The sequence below is a fragment of the Labrus mixtus genome, chromosome 9 (assembly GCF_963584025.1).
Source record: "Labrus mixtus chromosome 9, fLabMix1.1, whole genome shotgun sequence".
NCBI classification, from domain to species: Eukaryota; Metazoa; Chordata; class Actinopteri; order Labriformes; family Labridae; genus Labrus; species Labrus mixtus.
In genome coordinates, this window is record NC_083620.1 from 647,171 (window position 1) to 667,384 (window position 20,214).

Consider the following 20,214-nt stretch of genomic DNA (forward strand, 5'->3'; position numbering starts at 1 on the left):
TTTTGAAGCCGAAATCTTTTCATGAAAATTTTAAACTTTTTTGAAGCCGAATTTCTTCATGAAAATTTTCAACTTTTTTGAAGCCGAATTTCTTCATGAATATTTTCAACTTTTTTGAAGCCCAAATTCTATCATGAAAATTTTCAACTTTTTTGATGCCGAAATCTTTTCATGAAAATTTTCGACTTTTTTGATGCCGAAATACTTCATGAACATTTTAAACTTTTTTGAAGCCGAAATCTATTCATGAAAATTTTCAACTTTTTTGAAGCCGAAATTCTTTCATGAAAATTTTCAACTTTTTAGATGCCGAAATCTTTTCATGAAAATTTTCGACTTTTTTGAAGCCCAAATACTTCATGAAAACTTTTTTGAAGCCGAAATCTTTTCATGAAAATTTTAAACTTTTTTGAGGCCGAAATCTTTTCATGAAAATTTTCGACTTTTTTGAAGCCGAAATCTTTTCATGAAAATGTTCAACTTTTTTGAAGCCCAAATTCTTTCATGAAAATTTTCAACTTTTTTGAAGCCGACATACTTCATGAACATTTTCAACTTTTTTGAAGCCGAAATCTATTCATGAAAATTTTCAACTTTTTTGAAGCCGAAATTCTTTCATGAAAATTTTCAACTTTTTTGATGCCGAAATACTTCATGAACATTTTTAACTTTTTTGAAGCCGAAATCTATTCATGAAAATTTTCAACTTTTTTGAAGCCGAAATTCTTTCATGAAAATTTTAAACTTTTTTGAGGCCGAAATACTTCTTGAAAATTTTAAACTTTTTTGATGCCGAAATCTTTTCATGAAAATTTTCGACTTTTTTGAAGCCGAAATACTTCATGAAAATTTTCAACTTTTTTGATGCCGAAATCTTTTCATGAAAATTTTCGACTTTTTTGAAGCCGAAATACTTCATGAAAATTTTAAACTTTTTTGAAGCCGAAATCTTTTCATGAAAATTTTAAACTTTTTTGAAGCCGAATTTCTTCATGAAAATTTTCAACTTTTTTGAAGCCGAATTTCTTCATGAATATTTTCAACTTTTTTGAAGCCCAAATTCTATCATGAAAATTTTCAACTTTTTTGATGCCGAAATCTTTTCATGAAAATTTTCGACTTTTTTGATGCCGAAATACTTCATGAACATTTTAAACTTTTTTGAAGCCGAAATCTATTCATGAAAATTTTCAACTTTTTTGAAGCCGAAATTCTTTCATGAAAATTTTCAACTTTTTAGATGCCGAAATCTTTTCATGAAAATTTTCGACTTTTTTGAAGCCCAAATTCTTTCATGAAAAATTTCAACTTTTTTGAAGCTGAAATACATCACGAAAATGTTCAACTTTTTTGAAGCTGAAATACGTCATGAAAATTTTCAACTTTTTTAAAGCCGAAATTCTTTCATGAAAATGTTCGGCTTTTTTGAAGCCGACATACTTCATGAACATTTTCAACTTTTTTGAAGCCGAATTTCTTCATGAATATTTTCAACTTTTTTGAAGCCCAAATACTTCATGAAAATTTTCAACTTTTTTGAAGCCCAAATTCTATCATGAAAATTTTCAACTTTTTTGATGCCGAAATCTTTTCATGAAAATTTTCGACTTTTTTGAAGCCGAAATCTTTTCATGAAAATTTTCGACTTTTTTGATGCCGAAATACTTCATGAACATTTTAAACTTTTTTGAAGCCGAAATCTATTCATGAAAATTTTCAACTTTTTTGAAGCCGAAATTCTTTCATGAAAATTTTCAACTTTTTTGATGCCGAAATACTTCTTGAAAATTTTAAACTTTTTTGATGCCGAAATCTTTTCATGAAAATTTTCGACTTTTTTGAAGCCGAAATACTTCATGAAAATTTTCAACTTTTTTGATGCCGAAATCTTTTCATGAAAATTTTCGACTTTTTTGAAGCCGAAATCTTTTCATGAAAATTTTCGACTTTTTTGATGCCGAAATACTTCATGAACATTTTAAACTTTTTTGAAGCCGAAATCTATTCATGAAAATTTTCAACTTTTTTGAAGCCGAAATTCTTTCATGAAAATTTTCAACTTTTTTGATGCCGAAATACTTCTTGAAAATTTTAAACTTTTTTGATGCCGAAATCTTTTCATGAAAATTTTCGACTTTTTTGAAGCCGAAATACTTCATGAAAATTTTAAACTTTTTTGAAGCCCAAATTCTTTCATGAAAAATTTCAACTTTTTTGAAGCTGAAATACATCACGAAAATGTTCAACTTTTTTGAAGCTGAAATACGTCATGAAAATTTTCAACTTTTTTAAAGCCGAAATTCTTTCATGAAAATTTTCGGCTTTTTTGAAGCCGACATACTTCATGAACATTTTCAACTTTTTTGAAGCCGAATTTCTTCATGAATATTTTCAACTTTTTTGAAGCCCAAATACTTCATGAAAATTTTCAACTTTTTTGAAGCCCAAATACTTCATGAAAATTTTCAACTTTTTTGAGGCCGAAATCTTTTCATGAAAATTTTCGACTTTTTTGAAGCCGAAATCTTTTCATGAAAATGTTCAACTTTTTTGAAGCCGAAATTCTTTCATGAAAATTTTCAACTTTTTTGATGCCGATATACTTCATGAAAATTTTAAACTTTAAAGCACCAGCCCTAACTATCAGATTTATCAAAAAGGAAAGTTTTAAGTCTATTCTTAAAAATACAGACTGTGTCTGCCTCCTGGACCCCGGCTGGAAGAGGAGGAGCCCCATAACTGAAGGCTTTACCTCCCATAGTACACTTACAGACTGTAGGTACCACTAGCAGGCCTGCATTCTGGGACTGTAATGTTCTCGAGGGACAGTACGGCACTAGTAGCTCCTTAAGATAAGATGGTTCCTGGCCATTTAGAGCTTTGTAAGTGAGAAGAAGGATGTTGAATTCTATTCTAGACTGTATAGGGAGCCAGTGCAGAGAAGCCAACACAGGAGGAATGTGGTCCCTTTTCCTAGTTCTAGTCAGTACACAAGCTGCAGCGTTCTGGACTAGTTGAAGAGTCAGTCTAGGCTGTTCTTGAAATTTGCCTGATGTGAGAGCTAAAGGACATATCTTGATCAAATAGAACTCCTAGATTCCTAACAGTGGTGCTAGATGCCAGGCTGATGTCATTAAGGACAGTCAAATCACTAGAAAAAGTCTCTCTGAGGTTTTTAGGGCAAGTAAATAGCAAAACATTTCTGGTCATCCAGGTCCTAACGTCCTTAAGGCACGTTTCTAGCTTACATAACTGACTGGTGCCATCGGGCTTCATTGATACATAAAGCTGAGTATCATCTGCATAACGATGAAACTGTATGGAGTGTTTCCTCATAATATTTCCCAGAGGAAGCATATATAATGTAAAGAGAATTGGTCCAAGCACTGAACCTTGTGGCACTCCATGGCAAACTTTGGTGTGCATAGAGGACTTATCATTAACATGTACAAACTGAGATCGGTCTGATAAGTAGGATTCAAACCAACTTAAAGCAGTCCCTGTAATTCCAAGTAAATGTTCTAGTCTATATAATAGGATCTGATGGTCAATGGTGTCAAAAGCAGCACTAAGATCTAACAAGACGAGCACAGAGAGAAGTCCCCTGTCTGAGGCTAGAAGTAGATCGTTTGTAACTTTAACTAGTGCAGTCTCAGTGCTATGGTGGACTCTAAATCCTGACTGGAACTCCTCAAATAAACTGTTGTCATGGAGAAAGTCACACAGCTGTTTAGCTACCACCTTCTCCAGGATCTTCGAGAAAAAAGGAAGGTTGGATATAGGCCTATAGTTAGCTAGAGTTCCTGAATCTAGAGTAGGTTTTTTGAGCAGAGGTTTGATTACTGCTACTTTAAATGACTGCGGTACATAGCCTGCCAGTATGTAATGTAAGTAATGTTCAAAAGTCTGCAGTGAATTTTCAGATTTTTTAGCAAAATCGTATTCATTCATTGATTCTAATGAGATTTTGACGATTTACGCCTTTTTTTTCTACGTTTGGATGACTTATAAAAACGGGTCTGGGCCGGGGGACAGACACAGTACCTATAGTATAATTACAGTTAGATTCAGAATTACAGCTATAGTGACTGGGAGACAGCTCTAAGGGAGGCGCAGAGAAGTGTGTAAGACTGCAGCTCTGCCTCCTGGTCTGAACTCTGTGTTGTTGTCAGGGTTTTGGACTAATAACCTCTGCTATGTTTCTAGATAATAGAGCTGCACCGTCCAAAGTGGGATGGATGCCGTCTCTAGCTAGCAGACCAGGTTTTCCCCAAAAAGACTGCCAGTTATCTATGAAGCCCACATCGTGTGCTGGACACCACCTCGACAGCCAGCGGTTGAGTGATGACATGCGGCTATACATGTCATCACTGGTCTGATTTGGGAGGGGTCCAGAGAACACTACGGAGTCCGACATCGTCTTAGCAAAAGTACACACCGACTCCACATTAACCTTAGTGACTTCCGACTGGCGTAGTCGGGAGTCATTAGTGCCGACATGAATTACGATTGTAGCAAATCTACCTTTAGTCTTTGTCAGCAACTTTAAATGAGATGCGATGTCGCCCACTCTGGCCCCGGGTATACACCTAACTATGCCCGCTGACTTTGCTAGCTTCACGTTTCGGACTATGGAGTCTCCAATAATCAGAGTTTTATTCTCAGCGGGTGTGTCGCTGAGTGGGGAAAATTTGTTTGAAACGTGAAGTGGTTGGTGAGGAACTGTGTGCTTCGGTTTTCGACTATGCTTCCCTCAGACAGTAACCCAGCCACTGCCTCCCGGCTGCTCGGGAGCTACTGGGGGGGGAAGCCAAGCTATGTCGGCCCGCACCGGCTACAAGTGGCTGGCTAACTACAGCTGCATATGATGACTCTGACTCAATGGTGCGGAGCCGTCTCTCTAACTCAGACACCCTCGCCTCCAAAGCTAAAAATAAACTACATTTCTTACATGTATCATTATCACTAAAGGAGGACGAGGAGTAACTTAACATCTGACACGTAGAGCAGGAGAGAGCAGGAGAGGGAGAGACAGAAAAAGAAGCCATTGTAAAGCTAACTGCTAAGCTAAGCTAAGAGTAGGTACACAGTAACACAGTACAGAGGAGACCAGAACAGGAAATGATGCAATACGCTCACCCGTAGTACGTAGCTCACTGCTCAGGTGCTGCTCACTGCTCAGGTGCTGCTTTTGTGTCTTGTTAGTCTCACAAACACCTCTCACATACACTAGATTGTTTCCGTAGTGAGTGTTTTAACCCTCCAAGGTCTGAAGCTATTTTGGCTGTTTTGCCTCTAATATTACTCATATCTGACTAAATCAAAAATGTTTCTCATATAAGTGCCTGGTATCACTTTCTTCGGCACAACCTCAACTTTATGATCCAACCATTCATTAGTCACCTTGAGATGCTGTATCAACACACTTGGAGGTGTGGAAACATTTTGGCTTCCTCAAGAGAGAAAATGAAAGAGATGAGAAGATAATGTAAAGGACAAAAACTGTGTGCAAATATTACAAGAAGACAGGGAACTACACAAATAGCCCAACAAACATGATGCAGCATTTAATCCACAACACAATGAGAAGCTCCAATCAACTCCCCTTGTTAAAAACACATTAACAGGCAAACCCACACTGACAAGCCAGTTTGAAGCCCCTCTTGCCCAAACGATTGCAAGAACAAGAGAGATTACAAGGTGCATTGGTGTTTTCATGGCAAAAGATTCCGTAGTTGAGAATGATGGGTTTCGGCTTTTGGGCAACACACTTTAGCCTAAATACCACATCCCATCACCCCCGCATTTTAGTCAGTCTGTAATCTCGCCGCTATAGAAGGAAACAAAATCAAAGGTGGTTCTCCATTTCAGAGCGGATAGTTCTTATTTCTTCCGTGTGTCGTGACAGAATTGCGTTCATGGTATCAATTTGTTTCTCCAGTCTGTTGGCACGTGCTTCAGATTTCTCATCAGCTTCTTTGAAGTGTCTTGCCATTTCGCCAGGGCTGCATTTTCTTCACCGAGCTCTATGTTTAATTGAGCCATCCTGACTTGTTTAGCTGCAGTTTTTTGTCTTGTTTCCTGCATCTGCTTTGACTAAAGAGTTTGTGGAAGTGAATGTGCGTAAATGCCCATACAGTCTATAAGTTTGAGGAGGGTAGACGCCGAGATTACCTACACCGACGCCACGACACCGGAACTGCACCCATTTCTAAGTAAAAGTACAAGTTGATAAATCCCACTCTTTGCGTGGGAATGTTCTTACGCACACATTACGCACTGTTGATAAATGAGCACCCAGGTGTACGCCTCACATACGGAGCCAGTAGAAGCTTCAGTTTTGATGCATTTACAAGAGTGTACGGACAGTTGACATTATCGCTCCCTCTGTCTCTCTCTTTCTCTCTGAAGCTGATGTGATTCTGCTCTCTTTTGTGGTCTTAACTCTCCACAGGAGTAGAGTGGGATTTTTTTTTTAAAAGGAAGTTTTGCTATGTTGAACGCAGAGACTTATAATACGGAGGTTCTGGTTGCACGGAGCCTGCACTCTCTCTCTCTCTCTCTCACTCTCTTGCGCATTCACGCAAATTTATGAATAAATTGAAAATTAAATAAGGACCAAGGGGCAACCTCCGGTCTCGAAAAATTAAGCCAATGCGGAAGTACAAAAAACTGCAGTTCCTTGAGGCTGGCTGCAGAAGCGTCGGAAGTGCCATAAGCCCCCAGCCAATAAAGTCTGTTTTTACCACAGGAATCAACATGTTTACAGCCTGGTGACCTCATGTGCTCACACTGTGGTGGGGGGGGGGGGGGGGGATTTTTTTATAACTCATCGGATTTTATTCTATTAAGGAAAACGACTATGCCCATATAAGGGCTGTGGCAGATTTGATTGACAGCTCTGAGCGCTGCATCTGTCTGTCAGTTCAGCAGGTCAGGAGACTAACAGCCTCTGATTTCTCCTCTTTTTCACTTTGTTTGGAGAGTTTGTTTAACACATATCTGACAACATACACGGCTTGCTGTGCGGTTAACAGACCATCCAAGAAATTGTTCATGTTAAGATGAAGTACTATCCACAATAAACTGCTCAATTTTTCCTCACACAAAATCTGAGACAATTTGATGTGGAATATCATTGTGCAAGTGAGTGAGAGAGCTGAAAATAGAATGATTACAATAAGGTTTAACTTCTTAACTTTGAATAGATGTTGCTTACCTGAATACTGTACCTTTGTTGTCTGGGTAGTACACTGTTGAATTTATAAATGTACTCTTACACGTAGATGAATACAGAAAATGCACAAACAAATTGATTTAATGAATAACTGCTATTTTCTCTCGTTCTTTGCCATCCTGAAGACCCCTCACTAAAAGTCCATGTTCTCCTGGATCCATGTCACATGCTCGAGCTTCTTCTGAATGACTTTTCAACAGTCGAAGTTCTGGTGAGAGAAGATGGTCAGCAGATAAGACAGCAGTACATCAAGGAGCTCCACAGGCTTCAGAAGAAGGAGAAGGAGGGTTTGCACCTTGGAAGACTGTATTCATGCTTCAGCTGTTCAAATAAAAATAGATCTCCTCCTAACAACTTGCAATCAAACCATTTTCTTCCCATTTTAAAACCCTTTGTCCAGTTTAAATGGGAGAAGTTGATATTATGTGATATTGACCTGGGAAGACTACATTTCTAAATAATTTTTAACTGTTTTTATTCACAAGTTATTGATCTTATTTACTCTCCATGTATCTTGATTTAGGAATGGGGCTGTGTTTAAGGGCAAATTATGAACTACATTAGTATTTGGTAAAAAAAAATGTCAAAAGAATAAAAAGTTGTGTAAAAGTAGACTTCCTTACCTTAGCTATTGAGTTGAACATTAATGCACAGTTTAGTCTTGTCATTTCAAATCTAAAATGTATACTCATGCAAAGGAGTGCATTTATATAGAAATATTTATTTAATCTGAAAAACTACATTCAAAAAGCCTGATTTTTGAATCAGGTGTCTATCGCCACTATATAGTGCACTTTTCACAGTGGAGGTCTATAAATCTTTATAAAAAGATTTCATTCATGTCACCTCCCGGGCTCTGTAAAAATCCCCCCATCTTTTGTGATTTGAGAACGGACATTTCCTCCCTTTCCGAAGTGACGCTTGTCTGCTCTGTCGTTGCTAGGTAACTCAAAGACACAAAGGAAAGAATGCGTTGGATAACTCCTCCTCCTTTAAACTATCGCATTCCCATGGTAACAGTCAACATTTCCAAATGTTTCACGGATCACGAGTTTTTAGACGATAGCTACATTTCTCGTAAATTATTTTGCTGGTAGTCTCGCCTACTATGAGACTCTACATTTTGATTCCAACAAAACAGATTCGTCAGTGTGAGAAACTTTTTCATTCGCTCAAATCATTTTTGCATGTCTTCGACACAAATAGCCTAACCGATGACCATGGTAAGTTTAAATAAAGAATTATGCAATAGCCTACGTTGAGAATATTTAGGCTACATAAATTGGATGCTGAACACAATTAAAAATAAAAGGTTAGGCTATTTTGTTCATTGACATCTGTTTTTCTCATGTTTTGCTCACTGTTTTGGTCATCTAGGCTATGTAGAGACTGGGATCAATGAGTAACTCTTATACCCGCCGGTACCGGACTCAAGCGTCCACCTCTGAGGTAGATGAAACCCTGTTCGGCAGCTCGACAAAGGTTAGTAGCCTACGGTAGCCTTTTAGCTATGAAATTGCGATTTTCTATTTATAATGTCATCAATTTGAAGTATTACTACAAGTGTGTGACTATGATCCTATAGTAGTCCTACGCCTGTTTTGTAAATAGATTAAAAAAAAAACAACAACATTGTGTCGTGTTTCTAGATGTTGCTAGAAATAGCCTAACAGTTATCATCACAGTTGGACATAGGTAGCAACTCAGCCTGCAAGTCCAAGAATCAGTCCCGGCACTGCCAAGATGGAGAGGTTGTTCAAATAATAACCAAAGACCTCATTCGCAATCTCAGGTAAGAGAATCCTTCTAAACCCAGAAGAAAGCTACAGTGCTCCATAGACATGAAAAGCGCAACACAGATTTTTTAATTAGGCCTAGATGGATATTGAAGTAGCCTAGCTGAATTTAAGTTGAAATAACTTCATTGAGCACATTATCAAACAATATAGCCTTTCAACGAATATGTGAAAAGTAGTGTAACACTTTACAAAACATTTTGCATAGTTATGTGGGAACAAATGAGGATGCATCAGACGTCTTCACCAAGTGTAAAAGACAAAATGGAAAACGAATATGGTGTTTATTTTAATTATTCCATGGTAAATTCATGTTCCCTTTTTTAAGTAAAAACATATTTCAAGCATGTAATCAATGTTTTGCTAGTAATCCCATAGACCATGAACTTATTAGTAGTTAGTTACCTCCTCGTTCTCTAGTAGCTATGCACGTTTTTGTGTACCACAAGTATTGTAATGTTTATGTTTTATGCATGTGATGTTGTAGTTTGGTAATGTTCTGTTTGGCCCACAAGGGGGCCCTCTGGGTTCATGTTGAAAGATGTGTTGGAAAACGAAGAATAACGATGCTATGCGAGCCGTTACAGGATAATGTGATGCTACCTGAAATGTAACTAAAGAACCTTAAAATCATACTCTGCTGTGTGGAATATTATTCAGCAACTTTACAAGTACCTGCTAACTAATGGTTAACTAGTAGTTAGTTCTACATTTATTCCCCTGTACCTATGCAAAAACGTATAGGCATTAGCACTTTTACAGCGCCTGTGTTCTGAAACAACTGTCATCTTGCAAGGATCCCATTAAAGGATTCTTTAGGAGAGTTCATTATCCTACCATCAGCTGAGTATGAGCGGTTGGCCTCAATGTCCCGGGTTCCTATGAAGGAGGAAAGAGAGGGCCCGACAGAGGCTTGTCATTTGAAGAAAGAAGAGGTAAATGCAGGAGAAAATCGAATTACCTGCCAATAATAAAAAAGATTATTTTCAAGTACCGGTAGCTTGCAGATTTGCAATAAGACACTTAACTTTTTCTTTGAATTACATCCCTCACCCAGAAAGAAGCAGAGGACAGAAAGCACAAAATCCTTGAGGCTGACCTGGCCCGCAGAAAAAGAAAGGGACTGACTGAGCTGGAACTGGAGTCCCAGAACCATGCACAGCGCCTGATAGAGTACTCCAATGGCCTCAGGATCGAGCAGGAGGAAGAGATCAAAAAGCTTAACATGGTAGGAAGCAGCGTTGTACATGTGGACCTCCAAAGTATAAACTTTTCCTTAATAATGGGCCACGTCATTCTGTACTACAAATATTAACATGTGTGTGGTCCCCTCAGCTGATTCTAAGTGCTCAGTGTCAAGCCACACGTGATGCCCAGATCAAAGAAAAAAAACAGATCCAGGCAGAGTTGTCAGAGGAGGAGAAGCGTCTAGACGACATGATGGAGGTGGAGCGCCGCAAGGCCTTGGCGACCATGGAGCAAATTGATGAGCTGGTCAAAGACCAGAGAATGAAGTAAAGTTTTACCGGAAAATAATCAATATCTTAACGGATTTATTTGGACATGAATGATTTTTATTCAAACAGATGCCACTTCTTCTCATCAGTTTACTGGTGGATAGTTTCTTATTTAGCGATCATGTGTGTTTTGCATTCCAGTGGGATGCAGCAAATTTACAACCAAATCCTACAACGTCTTGAGGATGAGCAATTACTCAAGGAAATGAAAGAGCAGGAAAAACAACAGATGCGTGAAAACCAGGAGAAAATGAATCTGGAAGACCTAAAGGTGCAGTTCATGCAAGAACAAACATTAGAAATAAGAAAATAAGAAGTTGATCTGAGCACTTAGAAATGAGTGTGTTTTCTCCGATTGGTTGTCTTTTTGCCAGGCCCTTGAGAAGAAGAGGGAGGAGCAACAGCGCCTGCTGGGGGAGGTCAGGCGCATCAATGCTGAGACCATGTGGGCTAAGGAGCAGAGGAGAGAGGAGGAGAAGCTGGCTGATATGAGAGATATGGAATATATCAAAAACAAACTGGTTCGATAAAAATATATAATCTCCACAGACAACCACCTATCCTTAGGATCAGCAGAAAATACAATTACACAAACAGCAGTTTATACCAATAAAGTTCCATTGATAGGTGTTAAAAATCGACTGGATTACTCTATCATTATGTTATTAATTATTCTTCCCAGGGTGTCTTTGACCTTGACATTTCTTGACCTATGCAGGAGCGGGAGGCAGAATATGAAGCAGAGCAGAGATGCATTAAGAAACAGAAGGAGTTGGAGATTGCCAGAATGAGGGCCAAGCAACAAAGAGCAAAAGACTACAAGGCAGAGCAGGTGAAGAATAAAAACACCAGCTAACCACTGCCATAGTGGTACCTGCTGAATTTAACTCTGGAATATATGTGATTGATTTATTTTACAGACATATACATGAACATTAAAGCATTTAAATGATCAACTTGAATGTATGTGGGTGTATGTTCGCATTTGACAGGACGAGATCCGCACCATGAGGAATCAAGAAGTTACAGACAGAGAATGGAGGAGAAAAGAGAAAGATCTGGCTGCAAAGAAAACACAAGAAGAAGGAATGTTGAGGATGGCCCGCTTGGAACAGGTTCGGTGCAAAGAACGCTTGCTGTCGATTGAAGCTGGCAGAGAGAAAGCCGAGATTGAACGGCTGCTAGAGTAAGAAAACTTGTGGAAGTGACAATGTTTAGACATATAGAAATAATATACAGTTGAATATTTTTTTCATTTAATACACACAAAGCAATACCCTTTAAGTTATATCAGTTTTGGCTTCCTTCTCTACAAAGGGTACAACAAGAAGCCATAAACAAACAGAAAGAGGAGGAGGAAAAGCAGTGTCAGAATGCAAAGCATCACGCAGAGGCCATCAGACATCAGGTGAAGGAACAACAGCTCTCAACCGTACTTAAACGCAGAGAGATCTTCAAGGAGGCTGAGTGTTTGGTTGAAGAAGCCCGCCAGAGACGTGTGCGCCTTAATGAGATCAAAATGAAGAAGCTGAAGGAGCTCAAGTAAGTATGTATGAGGTTGTTTTGGCTGACATTTTGAAATTGCAAACTCTGAGTTTGTGTTAACTTTCTATTTGTTGTGAACATGCAGGGCTACAGGGCTCTCTGAGAAATACTGCATTGAAGTGGAAAGGAAGGTCAAGGCATTTTTACTCTGACTCACTCATACCTGTAAATGACATGAAGCCATAATAACATCTTATACGGTATCATTACAGGAGGAAGAACATATTAAGTACTACTTGACAACATGTATGTGAACAACTAATAAAGATCTAAACTTCCATGGCTTTAATCTACAATCATGTTCATTGAAATGCACCTCTGAATACATTGAGATACTGTACCCTATCACAAAGACTGACTGTAAAGGACACTGACTTGATAAAGTTTACATTTTTTATTGAGTCTATTATTTTATTTTCCTTCCACTTTTATTGAAAGGAAACATTTATTTGTAGTATGCAAGACAACAAAAAGGAACTCAATTTAGGTTAAGATTAGGATGACACTTTACACACAGCTTAAATCATGTAAGGAAGTTACATCAAGGTAAATACAATCTCTTATCTTGGACCATTCTTGACAAAGAACTAGATGTACTGAGACATCATTTATTAATCTTAACCATCTAAACACACAACATATACAAGTGTAAATCCATCTCATTTCGCTGGCATTAGGACACCAAAGGTTTAACAAGGTTGTCTTCTTTTGCCACATTGTTTGTAATAACTGCTAATGCTCATCGAGGGAGGAGATAGAACAGGAAACTGAGTGGAAGGTGGAATAGTGGGGGTCTCCATCTAAAAGTTTGCAATTCATCATGTTCACATCTGTACACGGAAAAAAGTAAGGGAAAGAGAAACAGCACAACACCTGGCATACACAGGCCTCAGTAAGAGGAGGGAGTAAATACATACACACAAACAGTACAGTTAAAGATTTAAGGGCCCTTGGGTGTGGTAGCCTGTCTTTGCACTTACAGATACAGTCTCACACAAAGCACGGCACATGGACCTGATGAGGCTATTGAAGAGCTTACATCTAAAGGGTGGATCGGGGTAGCCCAGCACAGGCAGAAAGGAGGTACAATTTTTATTAAGACCATCGAGTCACATCCACACATAAAAGACAAACACACCCTCATACATCCCTCTCATCTGTTAGTAAGTTTTAAACTCCATAAAGCTAGATGCCTGTGCAGAATATAATATCATTACTTAGTGTTGCTAGCTACAGCCATTTAAATGGCGATATATGTTGAAATTTTATACGTAACCCCATCTTTTACTCAGAATATATTATATTATACATACAAACAAGACATTTTAAGCTGTTCACATGTTCAGTACATCAAAATTAAGAGCTTCTCTACAATAACGTTTTCACAAGTGCAAAATCCAGTGCTCCTCCACCTACTTCAAATGTTCATTGCTGAGCTTGAGCATGTCCACTTCTGCACAAAACATAAACCAATAAAAAAGACAAACATAAACACAAAACAATCCAAATAAAAAGTCATTAATATGGAATGTGATTTTTTTCTTAAACAATGCAGTCCTTCAATGCAGTTAAATTTTCTCTTGTAACAGGACATCATAAAAATACTTCAAACCAGAGTGGCCTGCTGTTTGCTCATTCTGAGTAAAAGACCATGGGAAGCTTTTGAGGAACACAAAGAGACAAATGGAAAGAAGGTGTGGGTTTAAGATTTTGTCAGGGGGCGTGGTTAGTGATGTTTACATGCCATAACCAAAGCTGGGCTGCTGTGGCTGACCATATCCTGGTGCCGTGTAGCCATAACCATAAGCCTGCTGAGGAGGCACCGCCACGTTGGGCCCTGCTGTGAGCATTAGCTGGGGTGTGCCTGCAACAGAAGTATCAGAGTAAGTATTTCAACAAGCATGGGTGCGCTACTTCTCTGTCACATATTTTACTCCTTTTCAACAAGTACAAAATAAGTCTCAGAGCTCCCCAAAATATGTCTGAAGTTTTTTTTGACAAAAATCCATTTTGCATATAAACCCCTCTATTCAGCCCTGCTCATCATAGGCTGTTTCTGTTTCTGTATTATAGCTTTGAATGCAAATGAGCTGTGTCTGACTACGCTCTTCTAGAAGGGCATGGGGGATTGGGCTTTCTTGCACCATGCCCTATTCTTAATTGTTAAGAAGGCAGACTCAGAGGGGAGAACCAAGATGGACTTCTCATGAATTGGAGGGTTTGAAGATAGGACAATATGAGTTTTAGAAAACCATGGTGAAGTGTATTTTGTAATATGTGACCTTACAAAATGCTTAACACTGTATTACAGAAATGCAGTGGTCTTTTTTTACCATAAACAATGGGTTGAGACTCGGTAGCCTGCTCCTCCTGTTTCCTCAAGGACTCAGAGGCTTCCAGTTTGTCAACCTGTGGAAAAGCCAAGTAGTGTTGTTAGACTCCAGGTATGCTTTGGAAGGTAGGGCTCTTGAAGAGCATTGGCTGAGACGCCAGGTTGCTAAAAACTGACCTCTGTGTTATTTCACTGGCTGACGGATGGGACCATTCCTGACAGGCAAAGATGAAAACAGTCCAGATTTAATTAAGAGCAGGCTGCTTGAGGCAGCGTTGGAAGCCTCTACACAGGGAAATTAGCAACTGGAAACCTACAGGCTACACTATCAAGCTTTTGTAAAACAGTAGCTGTTAGACATTAATTCCTGAAAGTTGTAGAGATAGGGAGGGGAAACAAAGACAAATATCTACTTGGATATAATGGTCCCAAAAACAGCCACCCACATATAATAAATGTTGAGTGTTCATAATGTTATGGCTGATCGGTGTGTGTATGTACAGTATGTATGTATGCACATACACACACTATAGGTGGAAACAATAACATTTTCAATTGCTAAGATGGAACAGTTTTACATTTTCAGAGCAAAGCCACCAGCATATACAGTAGTCCAATCAATTTATTCCATGGGTGCAAACAGCTAAACAAATAAATAAAGCAGCACTGAAGATGAATGAACTGAAATGCCATAGTTTCATCAGTGCTTCACTGATGAAAGAATAAATAAAGAACGAAAGAGTTCAAAGAATTAGCCAACTAATAGAGAGCTTAAAACAGCTAAATGATAGCACTGGATATCTTGCCTTTCCTGTGACCTTTCATGTAAAGGTTGAGTTCTCTAAGTACTCTGATTTAATACAACAGTTAGTTAAGCGGGCTGTTTCAAGAATAGGGGAGGGGGGTTGAGACACATGCTGAAGCGTCAGTTTTTGTTTTTTTCTTTTCTTTGAAGTGTGCATGGAAAAAAGTTAGAGAGCAGAGGGCAAAGATTGTGATAGAAGGAATGGTGTTTAAAGGTTACCAGAAGAAGGCAGCCAATATACCACACCTTACAGTAGCTACTGTACTGAGGAATAGATAGTAAGAGCCCTGGGTTGGTAGGTGACACTCGGTACTAGAAGTTTACAATCAAAATAGCAGAGTAACTTGGAGGAATGGATTCATGCAGTTTCTATTCATTTTACTGCTCTAAACTACAGGTTACAGGATCGAGGAGAGCGGTCAAAAGGAGTATGTGAAAATGAATTCAACTATCACCTTTTCCTTTATCGCATCAACCTGGAAAGAAAATTCAGAGAAGCAACTTAAGGAGGAAAAAAGAAAAGAAATGGAAGTCTCCCAAATTTACAAAGTGACACACAAACACACACACTAACACTATGACTCGCCGTTTTATTGAAACACATGCATTTGATGATGAACGCTTTGATAAACTGTCACATAGACTTCAGTTTTGTCCCTGGATCGGTCTGGCTTCTCATGCCAGTTCTCTGGCGAGAGGTGTATGGACAAAAGTGTCATGTTTGTTCTCTAACGTTCTCAGTTCATGTATCGTAGATGGCGATCGATCGACACAGTCCTGTCCTTAGTGAGGCTGAGGGTGGCATGAATCACACCTCATACACATGCTCATTGTTAGTAAAATAATGCAAGCACAATATAACAAGTCCTGTTTAAATACTATAACAGGGAAAAATGTTCACAGACAGGCATGCTTTTTATTAATTCACTTCAGGCACGGTTATCTGAAACAACAGGATGTTTTAAGTGTTCAGCAGAGCCAATACGTCTTATGATTTCATAAAAGTCCCACATGTATGCACACAGCTGCGTTGTGGGGTGTGAGAGCTGACCAAGAACTGGATAACTGACTTGTATATGTTCGCCTGCGTCTGGGGTAAAAACCCAATGTGTTGATGGAGAATACACATTGTTACGGTGACTGCAGATGTCAGACGTCACGGTGACGTATCAGAGGTGTGCTCAATATGCGCACTGGCGTGTCGGCGGTGTATGTGGTGAGGAATATGCCATAGAAGAGCTCAATGAGCTCAGACTGCTCAGAGCACAGCTCAATAATGTCCGCAACTAAAAAAAATATATTTGCATTGTATTCAATGTATTAATGTATTTTTTTTTATTCAGTCTTGGATATGTCAAAGATTATCCAAAATATTGACTTTGATGCATTGTTAGTTTTTGTGTAGCATCAGATTTAAAATGTAGTTCCCTGTTTGGACTGACAGGAATGTAACCCTTTAAATGCCAGAATCCAACTGTCATTTAAAGGGTTAAATTCCTGATAATTATTCAATATTTGGTAGTTTTGAGCAGGGCTGGAGTTGTTTAAGAGATTTATGCAAAATAAATTAGAAACAAATATCAATCTGTTCTATTTGTATAGCAGTTTTTTGGAATTGGACATTTTTGTCCTGCTCAAAATATAAAAACTTTAAAACGGTAAGTATGGGCTTAAATCTGATGACCAGTGATGTAAACATATAAAATGTGACTTTTGTGAACAGAGATCGTTATTTATCATAACATCGTAACATTATAAAATAAACACAATTAAAGAATGTCTGTTCAGTCTCTCTCTGTCAAACTGGTCAAACGAGCACATACTGTGATTAGAGGAGTCATAAACTGATGAGTCATTATTAACTCTTTACTTTTGAATAACATTTCTTTAGTTTCTAACAGTGTTCATAGCTGTAATCGAGTGGTTATATATAGTATGTAAAGTCTGGGTTATCAGCTGTTTTAGAAAAGAATAACATATGTAACGTCACCTGGATGATATTAAAACCTTTTGTATTCATACGTCAGTGTAAATAATGATGAGTGGGGCGAGACGAGGTGTTATATCGAGCTAGCAAACTTTTTATTTTGACATTTATTTTTCAGTAAGAGGATTTGGTGTAGTGTTCCTTAATTTAGAGACATTTACACCCACATATTTATGTGACGTGACAGTTGATCACTTTAATCCTCTGTAGTTTCGTTCCAAACACACGCAGCTCTTTTACCCTTCTCTGTCCTTTGTAGATGAAAAACCACATGGTCACATCTGCAGCTTCTGAAACAAAGATAATGTGTGGACCATGGTTTAAAGAGGTTACATATACAGATCTCTTCAGGTAGTGGTTTGTAGTTTAGTTTAGTTTTTTTTTTTAAAGATTTTATTTTGGGGCTTTTAGTTCCTTTATTTGAAGGCCAGTGGATAGAGTCAGAAATGAGGGAGAGTGCTCTGTGAAGTCTGTTCCTGTATATGTCGCTCATCACTCCTCAGATCTCCCTCCTCACTCCTCCGAGCAGTTTTAAGAGCTTTGGGACACAGCTTAATATGGTGGGTCTGGAAATACTTCGATTCGGGTTCGATTAAGTAGAGAAGAGCGAAAAGGCATGGGATGTATCCAAAGTTGCACTTAAGGCAGGGTGTCATTTTAACAGGTTTTCACATCATCATCCAACTCAGTTTTTTTTTTTTTACTGAAAGTGTGTTTTTAATGGGATATATCTGTGAAACTTAATTAAAGATGAAATTCAACCAACTTGAATGTTTCATTTATTATTCATTATGGTGGTATGATGAGGAAAACAATTAAATATGTCAAAGTTTAATTTCTTAATGACCTAATTGTATAAATTAAATAATTAAATATATTTACAAAAAATGTATTAAAAGCTTTGTAAATAAGTAACTGTATCTGGCAGTTGTGTTGGCATTGCAGTTTGTAATTTACCCTGAGTGTTGTAGACTTAAATATACTGGCAGTGATGTGTAGACAGATCAAATTTGAATTTTAAAATGGAAGTAAACATGGTAATTTAAAAACTTGTAATGGTGCTGAGTCCTGATGGAAACAAGCGCTGGCAGGAAGTAAGTGTCCCAGCCTTAGTGATGTTTAGTGTTGAATTGAATCTAGAAGATAATGTCTGTGAAGGACAGCTCATGTGGTGGAAGACTCACATGTAAACTAACAAACAGTTTCATTCATAGCTGGTGTGTTCAATGGGTTGCCCCATGTATCTTGTTTTAATGTGTTTTCAATGAGAATTGTTCAAAATTCTTGTGGTGGTGGTGGTGTGTAGACCATAGGTTACCAAAACATTTTCCTACATGTGTGGGCTACATTTTTAAACCCTGGACAAATATAAACAAATAAACTTGACATTAAAAAAGACTGAGATCTAGTTGAGTTTGAAACCTTACACTTTCATCCTATATGAGTATCACTTTCTCCTATTTGTCCCTTAAATCCATGTATCAACACTCTAAACACAGTTGTATATATTGTATAGATTCATTCTTATGGCCGGTTTGTGGGTGCCGCCAATACTGCGGTGGCATGTCCGCGTCTGCCGCTGCCTGTTTATTCTGACAGCAGCTTTTAGAATTGGATTAAAACCGTCAGACAGCTGCTGATAAAACCTTAATGATGAGATCTTTATATGATTTGGATTTTACATATTAGACATATTTTACAACAATGACCTGATGACAACTTCTTTTTTGTTAAAAACCTCAACCATCCTACATAATATGTGATGGTATGCTGTTTAAATAATGTTACAACGTTATTCTACAAGCTCGTTAGCTTCATTTATCAACTATTTAATCGTCACATATTAGTTTCATTGTGAAATACATTTCTATAGATAGTCTAATCATTTAGCACTTTTTTCCTAAATCAGCTGGTCTGTAATGATTACATGATTACATGACGCTCTCTAGACGACCGTTAACAGAGATCATTTCATGAATCACCTGGGGCCTCATGTATAAACGGTGCGTGTGAGTACACTGTGTTTCATGCACACGTCGAGATGTATAAAAATCAGCGTGACGTGAGAATGTGCAGACCATCCCACAAACTCTTAGTTCCACTTGTTTAACTCGCCAGATGAGCTATAATACATTTGCCACTCAATTTACTGAACTGTTTTCATGAAGTGGGGTGAATTCAAACATATTTTTCATAGTTTGAGCAACAAAAAGACATCTATACGAAAAGATGTCTTAACCTCTGTGCCAAAACAAAAATCACTATTTCTGTGACATGGAGATGTTACCACACATCAGGGACTGTACAGTCTCCGAGGCGCACTCCCACCTCCTGTGCAAGCACCGTTAGGATACAGAGAATTTGAAACAATGCGAAAATTTGAGGCAAACGTTCTCCTTATTATTTAAAAAGTTCATTTAATGTGTCACTTATTCCACCAGGATATATTTGCTGCATATATATTTCGTCGTATTTACAATCAGTGTCTGTGATTCCAGCACATCGTCAGTGAGGAAGCCATCTGACTGGCGCCCCTCAGCCGTTGAATCCCAGGGTGCAGTGGATTCGTACGCCTCCGGGAGCGCACGGTCAGCTGCTTTGAAGACGCTGGCCTCAGATCTAGAATCTAATTCCTGATAAAAGAACACATAATAAAATGTGTTTTGTGGCCTCCACCTCAGTCACAGTCAGTGAAATCCCTCTGTTTACGTTTACATCGTTATCTGGCCCGTAGGTCGCAGCATGGTGGCGGGTTTATTATAATTTGAATAGTTATTAATGGGAGGAGACACGGCGGAACAAGTGGCACGTGCAGCTGCGCTCAGTTTCACGTTAATTGGGACGTCTAAAGGAACGTGCGCAGGAACAGGCGAGCTCACTGTTTCATACATGTGGACATTTCTGTACGTAAGTACTTTCCCAATTTTGGGAGTATGCTATCTTTCAGTATAGAAGCTGCGCAGTCTTTTCTACATGAGGCCGCTGGTGATGGATA

General features: G+C 38.3%; 2 protein-coding genes across 7 annotated transcripts in view; one reads left to right on the forward strand and one right to left on the reverse strand.

Annotated features, from left to right (window-relative positions):
- The first annotated feature begins 8,243 nt into the window (after positions 1-8,243).
- Positions 8,244-12,384, forward strand: cfap45 (cilia and flagella associated protein 45). Its single transcript, XM_061045814.1, has 12 exons — positions 8,244-8,460; positions 8,615-8,719; positions 8,923-9,029; positions 9,830-9,968; positions 10,091-10,261; positions 10,369-10,547; positions 10,692-10,821; positions 10,925-11,071; positions 11,269-11,382; positions 11,543-11,736; positions 11,868-12,092; positions 12,181-12,384. The coding sequence occupies exons 2-12, from the start codon at positions 8,636-8,638 to the stop codon at positions 12,245-12,247; spliced, it is 1,557 nt and encodes a 518-aa protein (XP_060901797.1). The 5' UTR covers positions 8,244-8,460; positions 8,615-8,635; the 3' UTR covers positions 12,248-12,384.
- Positions 12,385-12,474: 90 nt separating this feature from the next.
- LOC132979983 (clathrin heavy chain 1-like) overlaps positions 12,475-20,214 on the reverse strand; it is an 82,308-nt gene continuing 74,568 nt past the window's right edge. For 4 of the 6 annotated variants that reach the window (XM_061045807.1, XM_061045808.1, XM_061045806.1 and 1 more), the window contains 2 exons: positions 14,429-14,504; positions 12,475-13,959 (listed from right to left, as the gene is read on the reverse strand). In XM_061045807.1, coding sequence (XP_060901790.1) covers positions 13,832-13,959; positions 14,429-14,504 — 204 coding nt within the window. In that variant the 3' untranslated portion in view covers positions 12,475-13,831. Of the gene's footprint in view, positions 13,960-14,428; positions 14,505-14,604; positions 14,643-15,687; positions 15,709-20,214 lie in introns of all 6 variants that reach the window. The other 2 variants (XM_061045810.1, XM_061045811.1) reach the window with 2 other exon arrangements.